Source organism: Ambystoma mexicanum, chromosome 6q (assembly GCF_040938575.1).
Source record: "Ambystoma mexicanum isolate Mex_15411 chromosome 6q, UKY_AmexF1_1, whole genome shotgun sequence".
In the NCBI taxonomy this organism is placed as follows: domain Eukaryota; kingdom Metazoa; phylum Chordata; class Amphibia; order Caudata; family Ambystomatidae; genus Ambystoma; species Ambystoma mexicanum.
The window spans coordinates 1,365,947,504-1,365,965,610 of NC_090937.1; the positions used below are offsets into that span (position 1 = coordinate 1,365,947,504).

General features: G+C 46.7%; 1 protein-coding gene across 2 annotated transcripts in view; it reads left to right on the forward strand.

The window, feature by feature from the left end:
* The window catches only part of MAN2B2 (mannosidase alpha class 2B member 2), a 777,500-nt gene that overhangs the window by 72,580 nt on the left and 686,813 nt on the right, over positions 1-18,107 (forward strand). For both annotated transcript variants that reach the window (XM_069631990.1, XM_069631991.1), the window contains exon 2: positions 11,950-12,096. In XM_069631990.1, the coding sequence (XP_069488091.1) occupies positions 11,950-12,096 (147 nt within the window). The remainder of the gene's footprint in view (positions 1-11,949; positions 12,097-18,107) is intronic.

Consider the following 18,107-nt stretch of genomic DNA (forward strand, 5'->3'; position numbering starts at 1 on the left):
TGGACACTTGAATCACACCAGGAATACAGTAGTGTGGATAATGTGAAAGGATGTGGTTTTAAATGGGTTGTATGGTGGCAAATGGGTGTATTCCTGTTGGATTATGTGCGTGTAGTGTGGTGGAGAGGCTTTTGTGGGACCCAGAGGGGCCACGGGTAGACTTGGAGGATGCGATTCAGACTGCAGTGGGGGCTCAATGACAATGAGGAAGGGTAAGTGCCGGACCGGGAGGGAATCTGTCCCCGCTGGTGGTCCAACTCCAGCCCTGTGATGACAACCGGGAGGCGTCGGGCGCCTTGAGTGTGGTGGGGGTAGGGGTTAGGATAAGGGTCTTCTCAAAGTTGTTTTTTCGATTGTTGGGAAGTGGAGTTCTGGGCTTGGCCTCCCAGGGAGGGAAGAAGAGGTAAGGGCAGTGGGATAATACTATGGCAGTAAATGTAGGAACCCAGGGGGGTGGACATCTTAGTATGGGAACATTGAATGTCAAGGGGTTGAACTCCTCCACGAAAAGGTTGCTAGTGGCTAGGGAGTTCTGCAGAGTGGGCCTTGATGTAATGTTCCCCCAGGAGACTAAATACGCCAGAGGGGAGGCACAGAGGATCCCGGGCGGTGGCTTGGGGCAGGAATACTGGGGCTCTGGGCTCCCGAGGAAAGCAGGGGTGGGAATTCTCATTGGGAAGGGGCTTAGAATGGAGGTGACTAAGGTATGGGCAGATGAAGACGGCAGGTTGTTAGTACTGTACAAAAGGTGCGTTTTACGTTTGACACTGTTTACTGCCCCAATCCGGGTAAGCTAAGGTTTTTGTTGAAAACTTTCCCAAAATTGATGTTGGAGGCTTCAGGTCACATAATAATGGGAGGTGACTTTAACATGTGACCAGATATTATTGGATAGACAAGTAGGAGATACAGGGACACAAAACCAGCCCAAGAGGGGGTTTGCGGAGGTCCTGGAAATTATGAGTTACGAGCTGAGGGATGAATGGCGGCATTGGCAACTGAAGGAAAAAGGGTATACATTTTACTCAGCACCACACGGCACCTTCACCCAAATAATTATTTGTATATCTCAAGGGGGTTGTGTCAGGAGACGCTGGGCTCTGAGATCTCCCCAATCACATGGTCAGATCATGATATGGTAACAGTGGAACTGAACAGGCTCTGCCTGGTACATAGGGGGGTCCAAGTGAAGGTGTAACAAGTCCTTGTGGAAGGACCCGGTGTTCCGTGCGGAAATGACTGTTGAAACCGGGGAATATCTTAAAATAACAGGAGAGAGAGGTCTCAAGGAGGACGGTGTGGAAGGCAGGGAAGGCGACGTGGAGGGGGATCCTGATTAGGGAGGGGGCAAGGAAGAAAAGGGAGCAGATGTTAATTGACAACAGACTGAGAGAGGAGATTGTCCACCTCGATGATAGGGCGGGGGACACCATGGAAGAGAGGGAGGACAAACTTTTGGATTCAAGGAGGAAAAGGGACTAGCTTAGACTCCTTGAAGAAGGTCGAATAGTCAGGAAATTACAGCCTGAAACAAAGGTTCTATGAAAAGGGAGACAAAGCAGATGCACTACTGGCCGCCAAGTTGAGGGGACAGCGGTCCGAGAGATGAGTGGCGACCATAGAAGTGGCAGATGGGACACAGTACCCGGGGACGGAAGGGATTCAGGAAGCATTTGCAGCATTTTCTGAAAACCTATGCAAATCGGAGCCTAGTCTAGGGAGGGGAGACATATTGGCCTATTTTCCGAAACGCAGCCCCAATCACGGCAGAAGAAATTTAAGAGGACGGTGGTGAGACTACCTTTTGGGTAAAACCCCAAGGGAGAATGGGTTCCTGGCTGGCTTTTATAGGTCTTTTATCCTCCCCATCCCCTTTATGGTGGAACTCTTTAATGATATTCTGGAGACGGATGAAGCCCCGGAATCCTTTTCCCGTGCACTAATAATGGTGATTCATAAGGAAGGTAGGGACCCCAGAAGATGTCGGTCTTACCACCCCATCTCCCTCCTGAATATCGACACCAAGATTTACACAAGGCTACTGACAGCGAGATTTCAAACATACATGCCCCACCTGATACGCTCGGATCAAGTGCGATTTATAACGGGTCGACAGGGAGCGGTCATGATGAGGAAAACCTTGCATCTGAATCATGAGACGCAGGAGATGGCGGGGGATCCCACCCTTAACTTGGAGGATGCTGAGAAAGTATTTGATAGGGTGGAGTAGGGCTTTCTTGAGGTTCTGTGCAAGGTGGGTTTGGGTCTAGGTTCAGGAGGGGTATAATGGTGGTGTACGCTCCTCTCGCTCCCCCCCACGGCATCTATGGCGGTTATTCCCTGCTGGTTTGCCCTAAGCAGGGTTACAAGACAGGACTGCCCCCTCTCTGAGATCTTATTTGCGGTCTCCCTGGAGGAGCCCCTAGCTCAAAGAATTAGAGGGGGACCACCGAGTAGGAGGACTCCAGATAGGAGGGGTAGAATACAAAGTGGCTTTATATGCAGATGCCATGCTGTTGCATATTAGGAACCCCCCCCAACCTCGCTACCAAGTGTAATCCTTTTGGTTGAACAATATAGAGAGCTAATTGGTTTTAAGATTAACAGGGACAAGTTGGTCCCGTTTCCGTTGAAGGAAGATGGGGATGAAGACAGGCATGAATTTGCCCCACTGGGACTAACGGTTAATTGGGACACATTGAGATACCTGGGGATTAATCTCACAAGGGAGGTGGGAACCTTATTTGAAGCCAATTTCCCCTCACTCATTTCCGGATTTTGTGCTGACCTTGAAAGATGGGGGTAAACTGACGATATCTTGGCTCGGGCGTCTTAATGCCCTGAAGATGGTTTGCCTGCCAATATTCTTATATGCATTTCAGATGCTTCCAATCCGGGTTGCTGAGTCCTTTTTTCGAGAGAAGAAAGGGAAGATGCTTAAGTTTTTGTGGCAAGGGAAGAAAGCAAGAGTTGCAGATGAGGTTCTCACTTTTCCCAAAAGAAAGTGGCGGGGGGTAGGACTTCCGAATTTGAAACTGTATTACAAGGCTGTACAGCTAAGGGTCCTCATACCCCATGTTAGGATGCACAAGGAATTCCATTGGGTGGAGTTGTAAAACCGTAATTTATCTCCCGCCAGAGTAGCAGAGTGGCTGTGGGTGCCAAGAGGTAAGCTACTGCGTAAAATCAGGGACCACCCAATCCTGGGGACCATTTGGGAGATCTGGCGGGAGAAGGCGGATATGCAAGGAGAAACGACATGGCCATCTCCCCCGAGTTACCTTTGGGCTCCTGGAGTTCGGGACGCAATCCCGAACCCAGAGAGATTCCAAGCATGATTTGAGGGGGGCCTGGAGAGGCTGGGACAACTGTGGAAGGCAGGCTCCTTCATAACGATTATGGACCTGGAGGGGGAACTCGGCATAGGCGCTCTTTCAGTCCTCTCATACTCTTAGCTGAAGGGAGTGCTCACGAGCGAAAAATGGGGAGAGGGGATACAGAGAGACCTTAACCCTTTTGAAAGTCTCCTAGAAATTCTCCTAGATAAAAGAAGGGAATTGATTTCTGCTATGTATAGTGCTCTGCTGATTGCAGGGAAGGGGTCCACAGAGAACCTGAGATGGAGATAGGAAAGAGATATGGATAGGGAAATGGAATCGGGCTCTGGTTGAAACTGTGTAAGGGGGCCTCATGAATCTCGATCTCTATTCAGTACAAACTACACGCCGTAAAGCTATTTCATAGATGGCAATGTGACCCAGTCTGGCTCTCGAGGATGTTTCAGTCCGCGAGTCCCATGTGCTGGCGCTTGTGTGGGGAAAGGGCCGATTATTGGGATATGGGGTGCGGATGCCCTCAAATTCAAGTGTTCTGGGACGAAGTGCTGGGGTGGGTTAAAGACCTAGAGGGTATTCACTGTATCAAAACACTGTTTCGGATATTTTTCGGGATGGAGGAAGTAGAGGGAGAGCTAAGAAGGTTGACTGGGGTGGCAGCGCCCCTGCTGCTTGCAGCGCGGGTTTTCCTGGTCACAAAATGGAAAAGTGCCAAAACTCCCGGCAAGAAAGAATGGATCAATGTTGCTCTGAACATATGTGTAATGGAAAGAATAACGGCAGTGCTTCATGGGAATTCAGTGCCACATGAGTTGATATGGGGTGAATTTATGGCAAGATACTTGAAAAACTAGGGAAAGGGATGTGCTTAAGCGGATGATATGGGAATCACTCTACGGAGAGGTTCACATTGGGGAGTGGTGAATCTCTCCCCCAAGTGACGACCCCCAATCAGACACTATCCCAAGAAGAGAAACGGCTCTCACGAGGTGGCCAAAGACTCTAGGTAGATGTATTTGTATTTGTGTTTTATATAGCCCCTTTTTCCAAAGTGCTTTACATAGGACAGTCAACAATATAATGAATCAGAATGCAAATCAGCATTCATAAACAGTAACTTTCAAACTGTGTTCATAAATAGTAACAATCAATTAGCGTTCATAAGAGTAAATTAATCAGTGTTCAGAAGCAGATTAAATCAGTTAGAGGACTGTAGCAGGTGGGTTTTTACAGATGATAGGAACAGAGAATAGGAAGTAATGGGGCGAAGAGACAGGGGAAGCATGGTCCAGTGAAGAGGGGCTAGGAGCTGAAACAAGCGAAAACAGGATTGGGCACAAGGGGGATATGGGACATTGAGTCTAAAAAGATTAGTAGAGCGTACGGAGCGAGATGGAGAGTAAAAAGAAAGGAGCGATTCAAGGTAGTCAGGAGCAAGGCCATAGAGACATTTGAACGTAAGACCGAGAAAGTTGTATTTAAGTTAAGAATAGAAGGGCAACCGGCCAAGAGAGGCCTGGGAAGGAGAAATTGGGTCATGGTAGGAGAGAAGACAGATTCAGCGAATTGAAGAATGATAGATGGCTAGAGGAGCAAGGCGTGAGTGGGGAAGACCAAAGAAAAGAACAATAGAATAGTCGGGAGAAGACAAGTGAGGAGATGAGGAGTTTTGTAGCGCGGAAAGTGAGAAAAGGGTGGACTTTGTGAATGTTGTAGAGATGAAATCGACAGGCACGGTATGTAAGGGAGATGTGGTGGTCAAAGGAGAGATTAGAATCCAAGTAAATGCCAAGATTGCAGGCAGAGGGAAAGATTGAGAGACAGGAGGGAAGAAAAGAGATGTAAGAGGGAGGAGATTGCAAGATGAGTGTTTGCGGGAAAGCATGGGACCTCCAGTTTTTTTGGCATTTAGAGTGAGGAAGTGAGAGGTCATACTGGAGTTAATGGTGGTGAAGCAGGATGAGAGTCTGATGAATGTCCAAGGAAAAGGACAAGAAGGATAGAATGAGCAGGGTGTCGTCAGCGTAGAAGTGGTGTGACACTCCAAAGGATGAGATCATGTTGTAAGGGTGAAGGAATTATCCAGATATCCAGGGAGTGATTTTTGGGGGAGGGTTTAAAAAAAGTATTGATTTTTCCTGTTTTAATGTCTTATTCCCAATGTTGATGTTTCTTGATGTACGAAAATTACAATAGAAACAAAATATTTTAAAAGACATAGAACTTTTAAAAATGGCAGTTGTGTTGAATGACAAGACCCACTAAACCCCGTATTTAGGTTACAGAGTCTAAATTGTAAGTATGTACATGTGTATATATACCTCAATGCCAGATTCTGGTCCCATCCAACCCCAAAATGCCATATAACTTTGTCCACGAGGGCGTTCAACCCCCAGCACTTTGGAATCATAACAATGGTGAAAGGCGCTATACAAATGCCAAACTATGGGTTAGTTCCCTCCTTATGGACTCACTCCTACTGCCTTTGACTATCACTGTTCTTTCTGCTTGTTACTCCAATGTTGTCATCCTGCTGCGCAGTGCTTCCTAAAACCCTTTGCTAACATCCAATTCCAAGATTGAAAAAGTCAAATCTTGCTGTTTTTGCTTTGCTCTAAAAAGTCAAATCTTGCTGTTTTTGCTTTGCTCTAAAAAGTCATATCTTGCTGTTTTTGCTTTGTGCTGTTTTTGCTTTACTCTAAAAAGTCAAATCTTGCTGTTTTTGCTTTGCTCTAAAAAGTCAAATCTTGCTGCCCATTGCGAAATTCTCTGTATTTTGCTTGTATACTGTTTCTTCTCTGTAACTTGCCAGCCCAGTGACCTCACCACACTTTTGTCCCACACCTACCTGCCTCAGCCCCCCCAGTATCTCCATCCTCTTCCCACTTCCACCCCAATGGCGCTTTCTGTTTCTCCTATCTTTTCCAACTGCTTCTCCATTGACTATCCTTCCCTTCTCACTAAGTCTGGTAGGAAGACGTTCAAAAAGGATATCTTGGCCTCTAACCCTGGTCTTCCTATCGCCGACACCTACTCCAATGCTTCCGCCAGACAGACCCTTACCGACATCCTCTTTGTCGTTCCTTCGCCAGATCTATGGACTCCTTATGTGGTTTCTGTTCTCTGCCCTATCTCCTCCTCTCCCATTAATGGTGGCACTCGCTGGGAAGTTCTCATGGCTTCCTTCGACTTCTCTAAAGTCATCATTAATGTGTACCTAAATGGCACTGTCATGGTCCAAGGCCCTCAGGCCAGTCCCCTCCTCTTTGATAGGCGCTTCCCTCGCCTCATCAATTTCCTCACATCTCCTACTGTCCCCTCCTCTTCCCCCACTTGGCTACCTTGCCCTCTCTCTCCTCCTCTGCCCCTCCTAGGGCTCTTTCTCCTCTGCAGGGCGTACCTCTGATCTTTACCCCTCCCCGGAAGGTCTTTCAGGCTGGCAATCTTCTTCATATTGCCACTCTCAACTCTCGCTCTGCCGTCAAACACTCCTCTGAAATCTGCCAGCTCCTTGAAGAACTAGACCTTGATGTCCTTGGTCATACTGAGACATGGTTCACGGCCAGCTCTGTCACAAGCTTTGACACTCTCCTCCCTGATAGCTACAAGATCCTCTCAGCACCCAGATCCTCCCGGTCCGGTGGGGGGGGTAGCCCTGATCTTTCCTGAGTGGATTCCTGCCTCTATCATTCCCACTCAGACCTGCTCCTCTTTTGAATGCCTTGTCTGAAGGCTTTCTCTCTCGCCTACCCATTCTCTTACTGTGGTTACCATCTACCGGCCTCCTGGTCAAATCACCTCATTTCTCTGTGAGTGGGCAGACCTCTCCTCCTCCCTCCTGGCCTCTACCACTCAACTCCTCCTCCTCGGTGACCTAAATATACATTTAGACTCTCCTTGCTCCTCCTCTGTACTCTTCCGTGACCTCTGCGTCTCCCTCTCCCTGTCCATCCTCCCCTCTGGCCCGACTCACTCTGCAGGGCACACACTCGATGTCTTGATCTCCTCTGACCTTCCCCTCTCCATCCCTCTGACCACTCCTCTCTCCTGGAGCGATCACTTGCTCCTCTCATCTCATCTCTCCCTCTTTTCTCCCAAGCCAAGCCTACCCCAACACTGCCACCTACCTTCTCGGACATCCGGCCCATGAAGCGTGTGTCAGGTAAGGCTTTTGCCGCCACTCCCCTCAGCCCCCCTCCACCTTTGGCTGTCTCACATCCTAACACTGCCCTGTCTCTGCTCTACTCTTCAATTTCTGATACGCTTGATGCTCTTGCCCCTGTCATGAGGATCCGTTTGAAGTCCAAAGCCAAATGCAATTCCTGGTATGACTCTGACCTAGCTACACTTAAACGTGTAGGGCAGCTGAGACGAAATGGAGGACTTCCTGTTCATCCTCTGACAAACTGGCCTGTCTCCTGCTACAAAGGCAATACCGACTCACCAAGAAGAGAGTCCACATTCAAGGTCGTGTCTCTGCGGCATCTAACAACTCGGCCGAACTCTTTAAAATCTGCAAGGAGCTGTCCAACCCTGCTGCAGTCTCTACCCCTCCTGTTGCCTCGCAGGCTCTTTGCAATGCCATTGCCTCTCACTTCATTTCAAAAACCCAGGACATCCTGTCCACCCTCTCCACCCACACCCCACGTCTTCCCCTCTCCATCTGTGCTTGCTACCCTCCTTCAGCCACCCTCCCACCATCCTTCTCGTCCTTTCCTCTTTTCACCCCTGACGAGGTCGCTAGACAATGTCCGATCTATGAAAGCCTTGTCAAAACAGGTTCATCCCTGTTCCTCTAAAACCATCAAGGACCACATTGACACCCTCGCTCCGGCCCTTGCTGATTTTTGCAACCACTCCTTTGCCTCAGGATCTTCCCCCCCCCCTTCCGAAGCACTCCTTTGTGCATCCTCTTCTCAACAAACCCATAGCTGATCCTTCTTGTCCAGCTAACTATCGCCCAATTACCATTACTCCCTTTCTTGGCAAACTCCTGGAAAAGTTGGCCATCTCACAGCTTAACCTTCATTCCAATTCTGTTGGCTGTCTCCATGACCACCAGTCTGGCTTCAGAGCTGCCAGAAGCACAGAAACTGCTCTCCTGAACATCCATGAAGATCTGCTCTCCAACCTTGACTCTAACATTCCCTCTGTCCTCATCCTCCTCGATCTCTCTTCTGCCTTCGACACGGTCAACCATACCATCCTGCTCAAACGTGTCTGTGAAAACCTGGGTATCACTGATAAGGCTCTGGCCTGGCTGACCTCTTTCCTCTCAGATCGATCCACCCAGGTCCAACTTGGGTCCTTCCTTTCATCTATCTTCCTCTCTACCTGTGGTGTTCACCAGGGGTCTAACCTCTCGCCCTGGCTTTTCAACCAATAATTGGAAACTCTCGCCCACTGCATTGCCACTTTCTGCTCAAATTTCCAGTGCTACGCTGACGACACTCAACTCATTTTCAGGCTGCCCTCTGCCACCTCCTCTCCCATCTCTGATTGCCTAACTGCCATTCAAGATTGGTGTGCCGCCAATGATCTTTGTCTGAATGCCAGCAAGATGGAGATCCTCCTCATCGGCACACCTTCACCATCCTTTCCCCTCACTCTCTGGCCGGCCTCCCTTGGCCCTCCTCCTACCCCCACCTGCGAGGCTAAGAACCTCGGGGTCATCTTTGACTCCACCCTTTCCTTCTCCGCCCACATCTCTGAGGTCTCTAAAAAGTCAAATTTCCGACTGCACCTCCTCGGAGGTACTCTGCCTTTTCTCTCCTTCCCCCAGAAGCTCATGGTATCCCAAGCTCTGGTTCCCTCTAACTTGGACTATTGTAACAGCCTCTTTCTAAATCTACCTGCCTCTACTCTCCGCCCTCTGCAACTAATCCAGAACAGGACTGCAAGACTTGTCCTTGGCCTCAAGCCCTGGGATCGTATCTCTCCAGCTCTGAAATCTCTCCACTGGCTCCCAGTGGATGCAAGGATTAAATTCAAAACCCTCTGCATTGTCCACAAGGCTTTCTGGGGCCTGGGTCCAGAATACCTTCAGCTATCCCTCCGCAAATACCTCCCCTCTCGAGCTCTACCTCCAACTCCCTCAGGGTCAGTCTTTGTTTCAAAGTAACGAGCTTGGGGTAGATCTCTGTCTTCGGCTGGGGCCTCCCTCTGGAACAGCCTCCCTGCCACTCTAAAACTTGAGGAGAACCATCTCCGGTTCTGGAAGCACCTCAAGACCTTCCTCTTTTCTTCTGCCTTCACTCCCCCTCTCCTCTGCTGATCTGTTCTCTCTTGGCACCGTACACCTGGTCACCCTCTGTCCTTCGGGCCCAGGTACCTGCTCACCCTGCCACCCTCCCGCACTGCCTCCGGGCCACCCCTTGCACTGGGGTCTGTATCTGTACCCATACAGCCCCCCCCCTTTTTCTTCCTGCACTTATCAGACCTACCCTGTCTGCTGCCTTAAACCTAGCACTTGCAAATTGCTGGCTGCATTACCACTGTTTGTTGCCTTTTATTATTTATTTATTGTTATTTATCTGTTTCTCCTCTGCCTCGCACTTTCCACTTCTCCCCCCGTCCATGCACTTTTCCCCTCCCCCATACACTTGCGCGTTCTCAATGTTACTGGGCCTAGTTCTCAATGTTACTGGGCCTAGTAAGATCGCTGTTTTGTTCTCCCCTGTTCCCCTCCCTTGCCGCGCTCTGAAACACTTGTGTACGAGCGTGATAGAAATAAAATATCAATCAATCAAAAAAATAACATAACATATCTGCTTATATTTCCTATTAACAGTAGTCCTCATCCTCCCTTTTTGTAAGGTGTTCACACCTACCTCCGACATTCTCTGGGCCCTGCTACGGGGATATCTGCACAGTTTGACTACCACTGCATTAGGGATTGGAGTGTGCACGCAAGAGAGGTGTGACAACATTTTTACAGGTGGGAGGTGTGAAGGGGAGACGCCCCTTTGTTGCGATAGAGCGAGATGGAGGCGGGGATGAAGGGGAGGCTGCACGACCCTTCGAAGCGCGGCATCAGTGCAGGGGAAGAGGCCCACCGATGGAAATGCCTGCAAACCTACTGTGGCGCAGGAGCAACTAGCGTACACCTCTTTCCATAGAACCGTAAACATCCTTACAAAACGAGCACACTTTTTACGTGACCATGCCTAAAAATATGTAAAGCATGCAGGCAGTCGGATCCGAGCATTCTGAACAATCTCCCAATGGAAAATGAAACCACAGAACAGAAGCCTATAGAAAATCCTTTACAATATCTACCAAAACCCTACAAACAATCCCTTGCACGATTGAAGAACCCGCGTAAACGGGAGGACAGCACTTCAGAGTGTGATTTTGAAAACCCAAACGGGAATTTCCATGTGTTTCTGTAACTAAGATCAACAAAGAGGCAATATTGTCTGCTTCTTGTCCTTGCAACACATTCCAAGGTTTTAGAACCGAGGCACTAACGGGGCTAAAGCCTCAACATACACAGAAAATGATGTGATGCAGTAATGAATAATAAACCATTTAAGAAGGAGGCGGATCGGATATCACCTAGTCCTGTCTTGAAGCCTGTGCCAGCTAGCGGCAAACGAACAGTGCCAGCACAGCTGCAAAGATCATTGGCACAGGGCAACCCTTGTGCCATTCCATCTGATTGGGTTTTGCAGGTATACTACAGACCAAGTCTTTATAAGCAAGAAAAAGTTAACCTGCAAAGTCCCCTCAGACAACTCTGCAAATGCATTGGGTGCCAGATACTCCAGGAATTCTAATGATCTACATATGAACTATGAGAGCTACCATCCAGTGGGTGCTGCACCAGCATAACACAGAATATGAAATCTGATTTTGCAAAATTCCTCAAAAGACCAATTTATGGCCCGACTGAGACTACTACAGAGATGGTTATCGTCATGTAACAATCATTTTTGAGGATCTTTCTAAATATGGATCCAGGCAACATGCCCAGGATCTCGCATTAGGAATCATGGGCTGCCATTGCACGGTAGAGGGGTGACTGAACACACGACTGTACAGAAAAACGCAGCTGAGTTTGTCGCTGCATAAAAAAGGTGCTGGGAGTCTATCCAACCTGAACAAGAATAGCCAGCCCTTGCACCTACTGATACAGTGATGAGAGTAGAATTTGCCACCGGCCTAAAGCAACTTGGAAGTGCCTCTTTGGCTGCAGCATTACGCTCCCCATCGCCGTGGAGAGATAAGCGTATTTGTAAGAGGCTAATGGTCCCCCCACCCCAACAACAGACTTGGACTGGTAAGGTGAATATATGTTTGATGTCTTTGATATAAATAATTGGTCCTTTTTAGACAGTAAACTGATGCGCAACCTATGTGCTGCTACATAAGGTTTAGACTGTGTATTTGTTTGAGGTATATTGTGTGGTACTCAGCTACCCTTTGGGGGCTAGGTTTTTGCTGATTTAAAATTGTTAAAATAATAATTTGGAGTGCAACACATAATACAATATTTGAAGTCACGCAAGTATAGTTAGTGTCTACTAACTGAGCTGTGCTGCTGCAGAATGTTGTCTCTACAATAATTATTTCTGGACCATATCAAAGTTTCCTATCTTTCTTGTATGTATAGGAAAGCATGGTCGCCTACGCAGCCAATGTTTACACGTCTGTTGTGGAAGAACTTACCAAAGGAAAGCAGCGCAAATTTATCGCAGTGGAGCAAGAGTTTTTCCGATTGTGGTGGGACACGGTAGCTACTGAGGAACAAAAACAACAGGTACGTGATCTGTATTGTCATGGTTGTATGCCAACAAATTAAGTAATAGATGTGTGTTCATGTTATTAGTGGCATACATTATGCCGAAAATATTATGTGGTTGGCACTGCACAAGAAGGAGCAGTATCGGGCTACTAAAGCGTTGATAGTGGCGCGCCGTCATCTGCCCTGCTTCCATGTCAACCCTGCATTTACTGCCAAGCAGCTGGCATTGCTAACCCCACTTACCCTACAGATTGTGTCCCCAAGAACATAGCCCCTTTATATATTTATTGTATTGCTTATATTGCAAACCTAGCTTAAGAACAGTGGAATGCTTTACAACAGGAGGGTGCCAGAATGTTGCTTTGCATTTTATACAGTACTGCAGTACAGTTGGTGTAGGCAGAGGGAGACTGGGAGGAGGGGGCAGTTATTTGTCCGGCCGGTATTGGTATTGTTGAATATTGCTTCTGTCAGAGACATCCTACACTTCTGTGCATGGTCGGGCCTGAAAAGGTCGGTTGCCATAAGGCCCTCGCACAGAGAGAATAGGCAAGTGGAGGAGTAAGAGGGAGCCACCAACCTGCAGCAGATCCAAATATGGCCATGCGGGACAGTGATCAGGTGGGCACTATAGACACTGGCTAGGGTGGGGCACACATATCTGACTGGATTATGAAACGGTATCTTTTACGTTGCTAAGTTTTGTTGGCTGCCGTACTTTTCTGTTCATAAAACTGTAAAAAAGTCAATCATCGAAGTTGAATTAAAAATGTCTGCCGGCTGTGATCCAAATACAGTACAGTCCTATCCAGTACAAGTCCAGCATGTTGGACCAAAGTGGGATTTTGCTAGTGGAGAATGGCTCCATGCTCAGGCTGCAGTGCAGACAGGAACCCATTATTTATCACCAACACCAGCATTGCTGCTAAAGACACGTGTTTAGGGGAGGTAGGGGTAGGTGCGGGGAGGGTGCTCGGGGTGGCTGCCTTGGGGGGGGGGGGCGGAACTGGCTGGGTCCATGTCTGTAGGGCAGAGATGGTCCCATGATTTCTCACCAATGACTAGGCTGGCAAGGGCTAATGGGGGTTGTCAGTGGTCTAAGTGTACGAAAAGAAGTGGAACTATGTTCCCTACTGGTCTGCACCGCTCCCCACAAACCCCATTGCCACGCCCCCTCCCACTCACAATACAAACCACAAACCACATGCTCCTGCTGTTTAGGGGAACGCTCGATGCACTGAACGTGAAAGTTTCAACTTCCTACACTTTTATTTTTAAAACAAAACCATTCCGGAACGGTTTCTTTTTTAAAAGGAAAGTATAGGGCAACATGCTCCTGGAACGGATCAAACACAAAGTCACCTCAACCATGTACAACGCAATCCCCTCCTTTGCCACAAAAGAATTAGTCAGCCTTAAGGCCAAATAGGAAAAGGATATAGGAGCAATACAACCAGAAGACTGGATTACGGCGTTAATGTACCCCAGGGAAGCTGCAATCTCATCCAGACTTCGGCTTGTGCAGCTTAAGATCGTACACTGCACTTACTACCCGAGAGTAGCTCTCTTCCGGTGGGGCAAAGCCCCAGACCCACGGTGCTTGCGCTGTAAACGCGAAGAGGGCACCTTCTTCCACATTATATGGGAATGCGACCACATACAGCAATAGTGGCAGGCATGTTGCGATGAGCTATCTAGGGTCATAGCAAAACAATATCAAGAGAACCAAAGCAGTGACTGCCAAGGGTAGATGACGAAAGCCATCTGTCGAGATATGAAAAGTTATTTCTATCTACGGCCACGGCAGTGCTCAGAAGGAACATCCCGCAACTATGGGGCTCGGAGGCCACTCCCAGATTCGAGTTGTGGGTCACAGACATTGACATATGTGCCGCAATGGAACATCGGGTCTACACCGCAAGAGGGATGCCCTGACACAGCGAGGAAAATATGGCAGAAATGGGAAGACATTCACTGACTGGTCTGCTGCCAAGCCCAGAACATAAGTCTAGGAGGAAAGTGTGAGTCATGCAAATGCCAATGGAACTTTGCCTTTCACTGCTAGTGATGCTGTGGACATGTCTGAAATACGGACACCCAGGGAACAAGGGGAGGGGGGAGGGGACACGTAGAGTTTAACAATAAATGTGTCACTTACAAATTTTGTATGTTTGTGGGAAAAAAAAATACAATTATTTGATTACAAAAAATTAAAGGAAAGTATAGGAACATTAAAACCTAATTAAAAGAAGTAGAGGAGCACCGCTCCCGACCACTCTCGCTCACTTCGACCACTGGGGGTTGTAGGGCAAAACATCTGCATGTTTATGGGTTGTTTAACCCTGCTGTAGTGTCTCGCCACAAGCTGGCCATAGATGGTTGAAGGGGCCCTAAAATAAGTGTTAGTGCTCAATGTCCAAGGACTGCTTCTTTGAGGTTGTGATCTGTAGAACCCGGTGTGCTGCAATCTGTGCTTCAATCGTTTATTTGCTTGCCACTGAAGAATTGTTCGTTACCTCTGGGTGTAGGAAAAACGACTGCAAAGCGATAGGGCATACTAATGAAAGGACTTGCATTTCTTGAATCCACACAATTCCAACAGGCGTATTGTAGGTGCAAAAAAATAAAAATAAATTTGTGGTTGATAGTTTTTTATAAGCATTAGAAAAGTACATGTCTTGTGTCTGTCTGAAATAATGCTCCTATTGGCTTTTTTTGGAATAGAAGGAGCTAAATAACTGTGCAATTTGGCTTACAGATGTAGTACGCCGATTTCATTTAAGGTGAATGGGACCTTTTACATGCCTTTTACCATATGTACCCATTAAACAGCTGGCTGTACAATATATTCTTTATTCAAAACTACATTATGCCAATGCACTTAATGCAAGGCTTCTGGTCTACTTCAAAGGCGTTAGGTCACTTAACAGAGTTCAGTTGATTTCTGGTCTCTCTGAAAGCCACTAGTTACCTGATGGAGAAAATTAATATCAGTGGAGATGCGATGTGCGATCTATGGAGGATAATGGATTAACGATCCGTTTGTTCCTACTTACATTTTTCGAGGATTGCACGTTTGTCTGCACGTTTGTCTGTATATCTTGGCTCTGTACAATATTCTTAAACCTTCTGTTTCTGTCTACAGTTAGTTTGGCTCCTTATTTTATTTCGTTATTTTGTTCTTTTTTACATTTCTGTGAGGTGCAAACTATTTTGAATTAAGCCTCAAGGTGCCTAGCAAGATGTAGAAGCACACACTACAAATTAATGGAATACTTGGGTGAAAAGCCATGTCTCCATGTGGTGACGGAATCGGTACAGGTTGGTCAGATCACAGATGTCTTGTGGCAGGGAGTTCCACAGTGAATTTCATCATTGAACTGCACAAGTTCTTAGAAGAAGAGCACAGAAGGGGTTTGTGAGGCGAGGTCAAGTTAGATGGGTAAATCAGCAAATTGCAGTCCGGAGCTCTCGGTGCGTTTTTATTAACCCTACATTTCCGATTTTGTATTTGTTTTTGTTTTTTGATCTCTACTTATTTCTCGGCCATTTGGCTCCAGTCAGGTAATGATACAATTGATGAGTGTAATGGTATGTCTAAAGAAGAAGAAAGTGAGATTTCAATTGAATACGGAATGAAAAGTACATGAGAATGAGAGAACAAGGAGATCAAGGGAAAAAATTCCCAAGGGAAAAGGAGCGGAAGCGTGATTGGGCACATGGAGGTCAGCGGACATAGAAGAAAAAGATTGGCACTGAAGGGATTGTGATGGTTGTTACCAGGATATAAGAGAAATAAGATCAGTAGGTGCCATGTCATAGAGGCATTTAAAAACAATAGAAAGAAGATGATATTGCAAACGATGTTCAAAAGATAGCCAGGTAAGGGGTGGCAGAAACCGTTACGAGGAGAGAGGGAGCATATAAGACGTATGAATAGAGTGAAGTTGGGCAAGATGAGAAGCAGGAAGACTAAGGAAAAAGACCAATAGTCGAGACTGGCAAGAATAATGCTAGAAACTAGGAGCTTAGTTTGCCAAGTTAAGAAAGGACAAGCTTTGCTTTACGTATGCTAAAGAGGTGAAAACGGCATGTGTGTTTGTGAGCATATGCACACAGAGGCCAAGGAGGAGTCAAAATTAATGACAAGCTGAGTCGGGGGACAGAAAATCGGAGGAGGAACAGGGGAAAGAATTTGAGAGGAAGCGAAGAATAGAATTTCCGTCTTGGGTGAATTAAGATGGAGAAAGTGTGAGTAAATCCAAGACAGAATGGAAGAGAGACAGGCAGAACGTTTAGCATGCAGAGACTCTGGGAAGGATGAGAAGGAAACAACATTTTGGATATCATCTGCATATCGATGAGAGGAGAAATTATAGGAGGAAATTATGGCAGAAAAAGGACTAGTATAAAGGGAAAAGAGTAAAGGGCCAAAGACAGATCCTTGGGGAATCCTAAAGCGAAGAGGGGGAGAGGAAGAGTTGCCAGCCCATGAAACAGAGCATCTCAGGTTTGACAGATAGGAGCAGAACCATTTGTGAACAGTGCTAGCGATACTAAGTGATAAAAGCCTAGAAGAAATAACGTGGTGATAAACAGTGTCAAATGCAACAGAAATGTCTAGTAAGATGATGTGGGAAGTATTGACCCACTCCACTATGCTATGCAGCATCACCCTGCCAGTTATGGTAAAAGAAACAGCAACAATGGCGGCAAAAGCCTTGTGCGCGCCAAAAACCCACAAAAAAACCTACAAAAACCGTGTGCTCCAGCATACAAAAAGAGGGATGCACAACTTGCCACCCATGATGCATGTGCGGGGAAATGGAGTACACCCTGCAGAAATGTGCCAGTGGGCTCCATGACCAGCAAATAGAATGCAGAGAGAGAAGCAGCAGTTTGCAAGTGAAACCCCAAAATGTGCCTACACATGGCATTTGATTTTTTGCTAAAAACTCCTAAATGCCGATACACAACACTTCTCCACATTCAAAATATTGCCTGGTGCTAAAATTCATGTATCAAATGAAGCATTGTGAAGCATACAAAGTCTGAAAACTGACAAGCCTCTATGCCAAAATCTGGGTGCAGTACCCGGGGCTACCTGAATGACAGCTGTCAGAGGAGTACTGAGGAAACTTTAAATTGACCTAAAACTAAAAAGTCTGCTGGATTAGCAAACATAAAAAGGATTGTTGCCAAAAAGGAATACAGATTTTAGATGCGTTTTTTTCCCACAGATTTTAAGGCCAAGGAAGAAATGTATTTGATGTAACAAATTTGTTTTTCGCTGTATTTAAGAAGTTAATTAGCCTGGCTGAAGCTGTAAGAACTGGAAAAGCAGGTTTTTCTCCCAGAAGAAAGGCCTTCCTCTCAGCAGAAACTCACTGGGAGGTGTTAATTGCGAGTTAGAACAGAATCTTGTCTGCAGAAAGCGAAGGAACAATGACAAAGCTTCAGCCCAGGAAACTGGAAGTGTGAAGGGGGTTGTAAATGGCTTCTGGAAGGAACAAACATGGAGGGGGATGCCCGGGACTGCAGGGAGACAAAAAGGGGCAGACCATCTGTTGCTAAACATGAACAAAGAACACATTTGTAAAAGACTCATAACTTGCAATTCAAAATGGTGAAAAATATAAGAAGGACAGAGTTGTTAATTTAATTTCTGGCTACACATGTGAAGAGGCGGTAGAACTGTGTGACATGTTCTGGACAGGAATGGCAATATATGTGGTTTTATGCAAAATGTATTACTGTTAGAATTGTGAAAATGTACACGCATATCCCTATTTTAAACGAGCACATTTGTGGAAATTTGCATAAAATTTGGAAATTGTGTTCATAGCGAAAAGGGCAAAATTCTGTAGAAAGTTGAGACAAGATCCCACCGCTGCAGGGTTTTGAGGAATAGCTGCGATGTAAAATATGGCATCTTTGTGTGTGATTTGTATAAAGGTGACCAATGTAGAAAGGTACATTTAGTATCAAATCTGATTTTGAGACCAGTGGCTAAAGGGAGGTCTCTG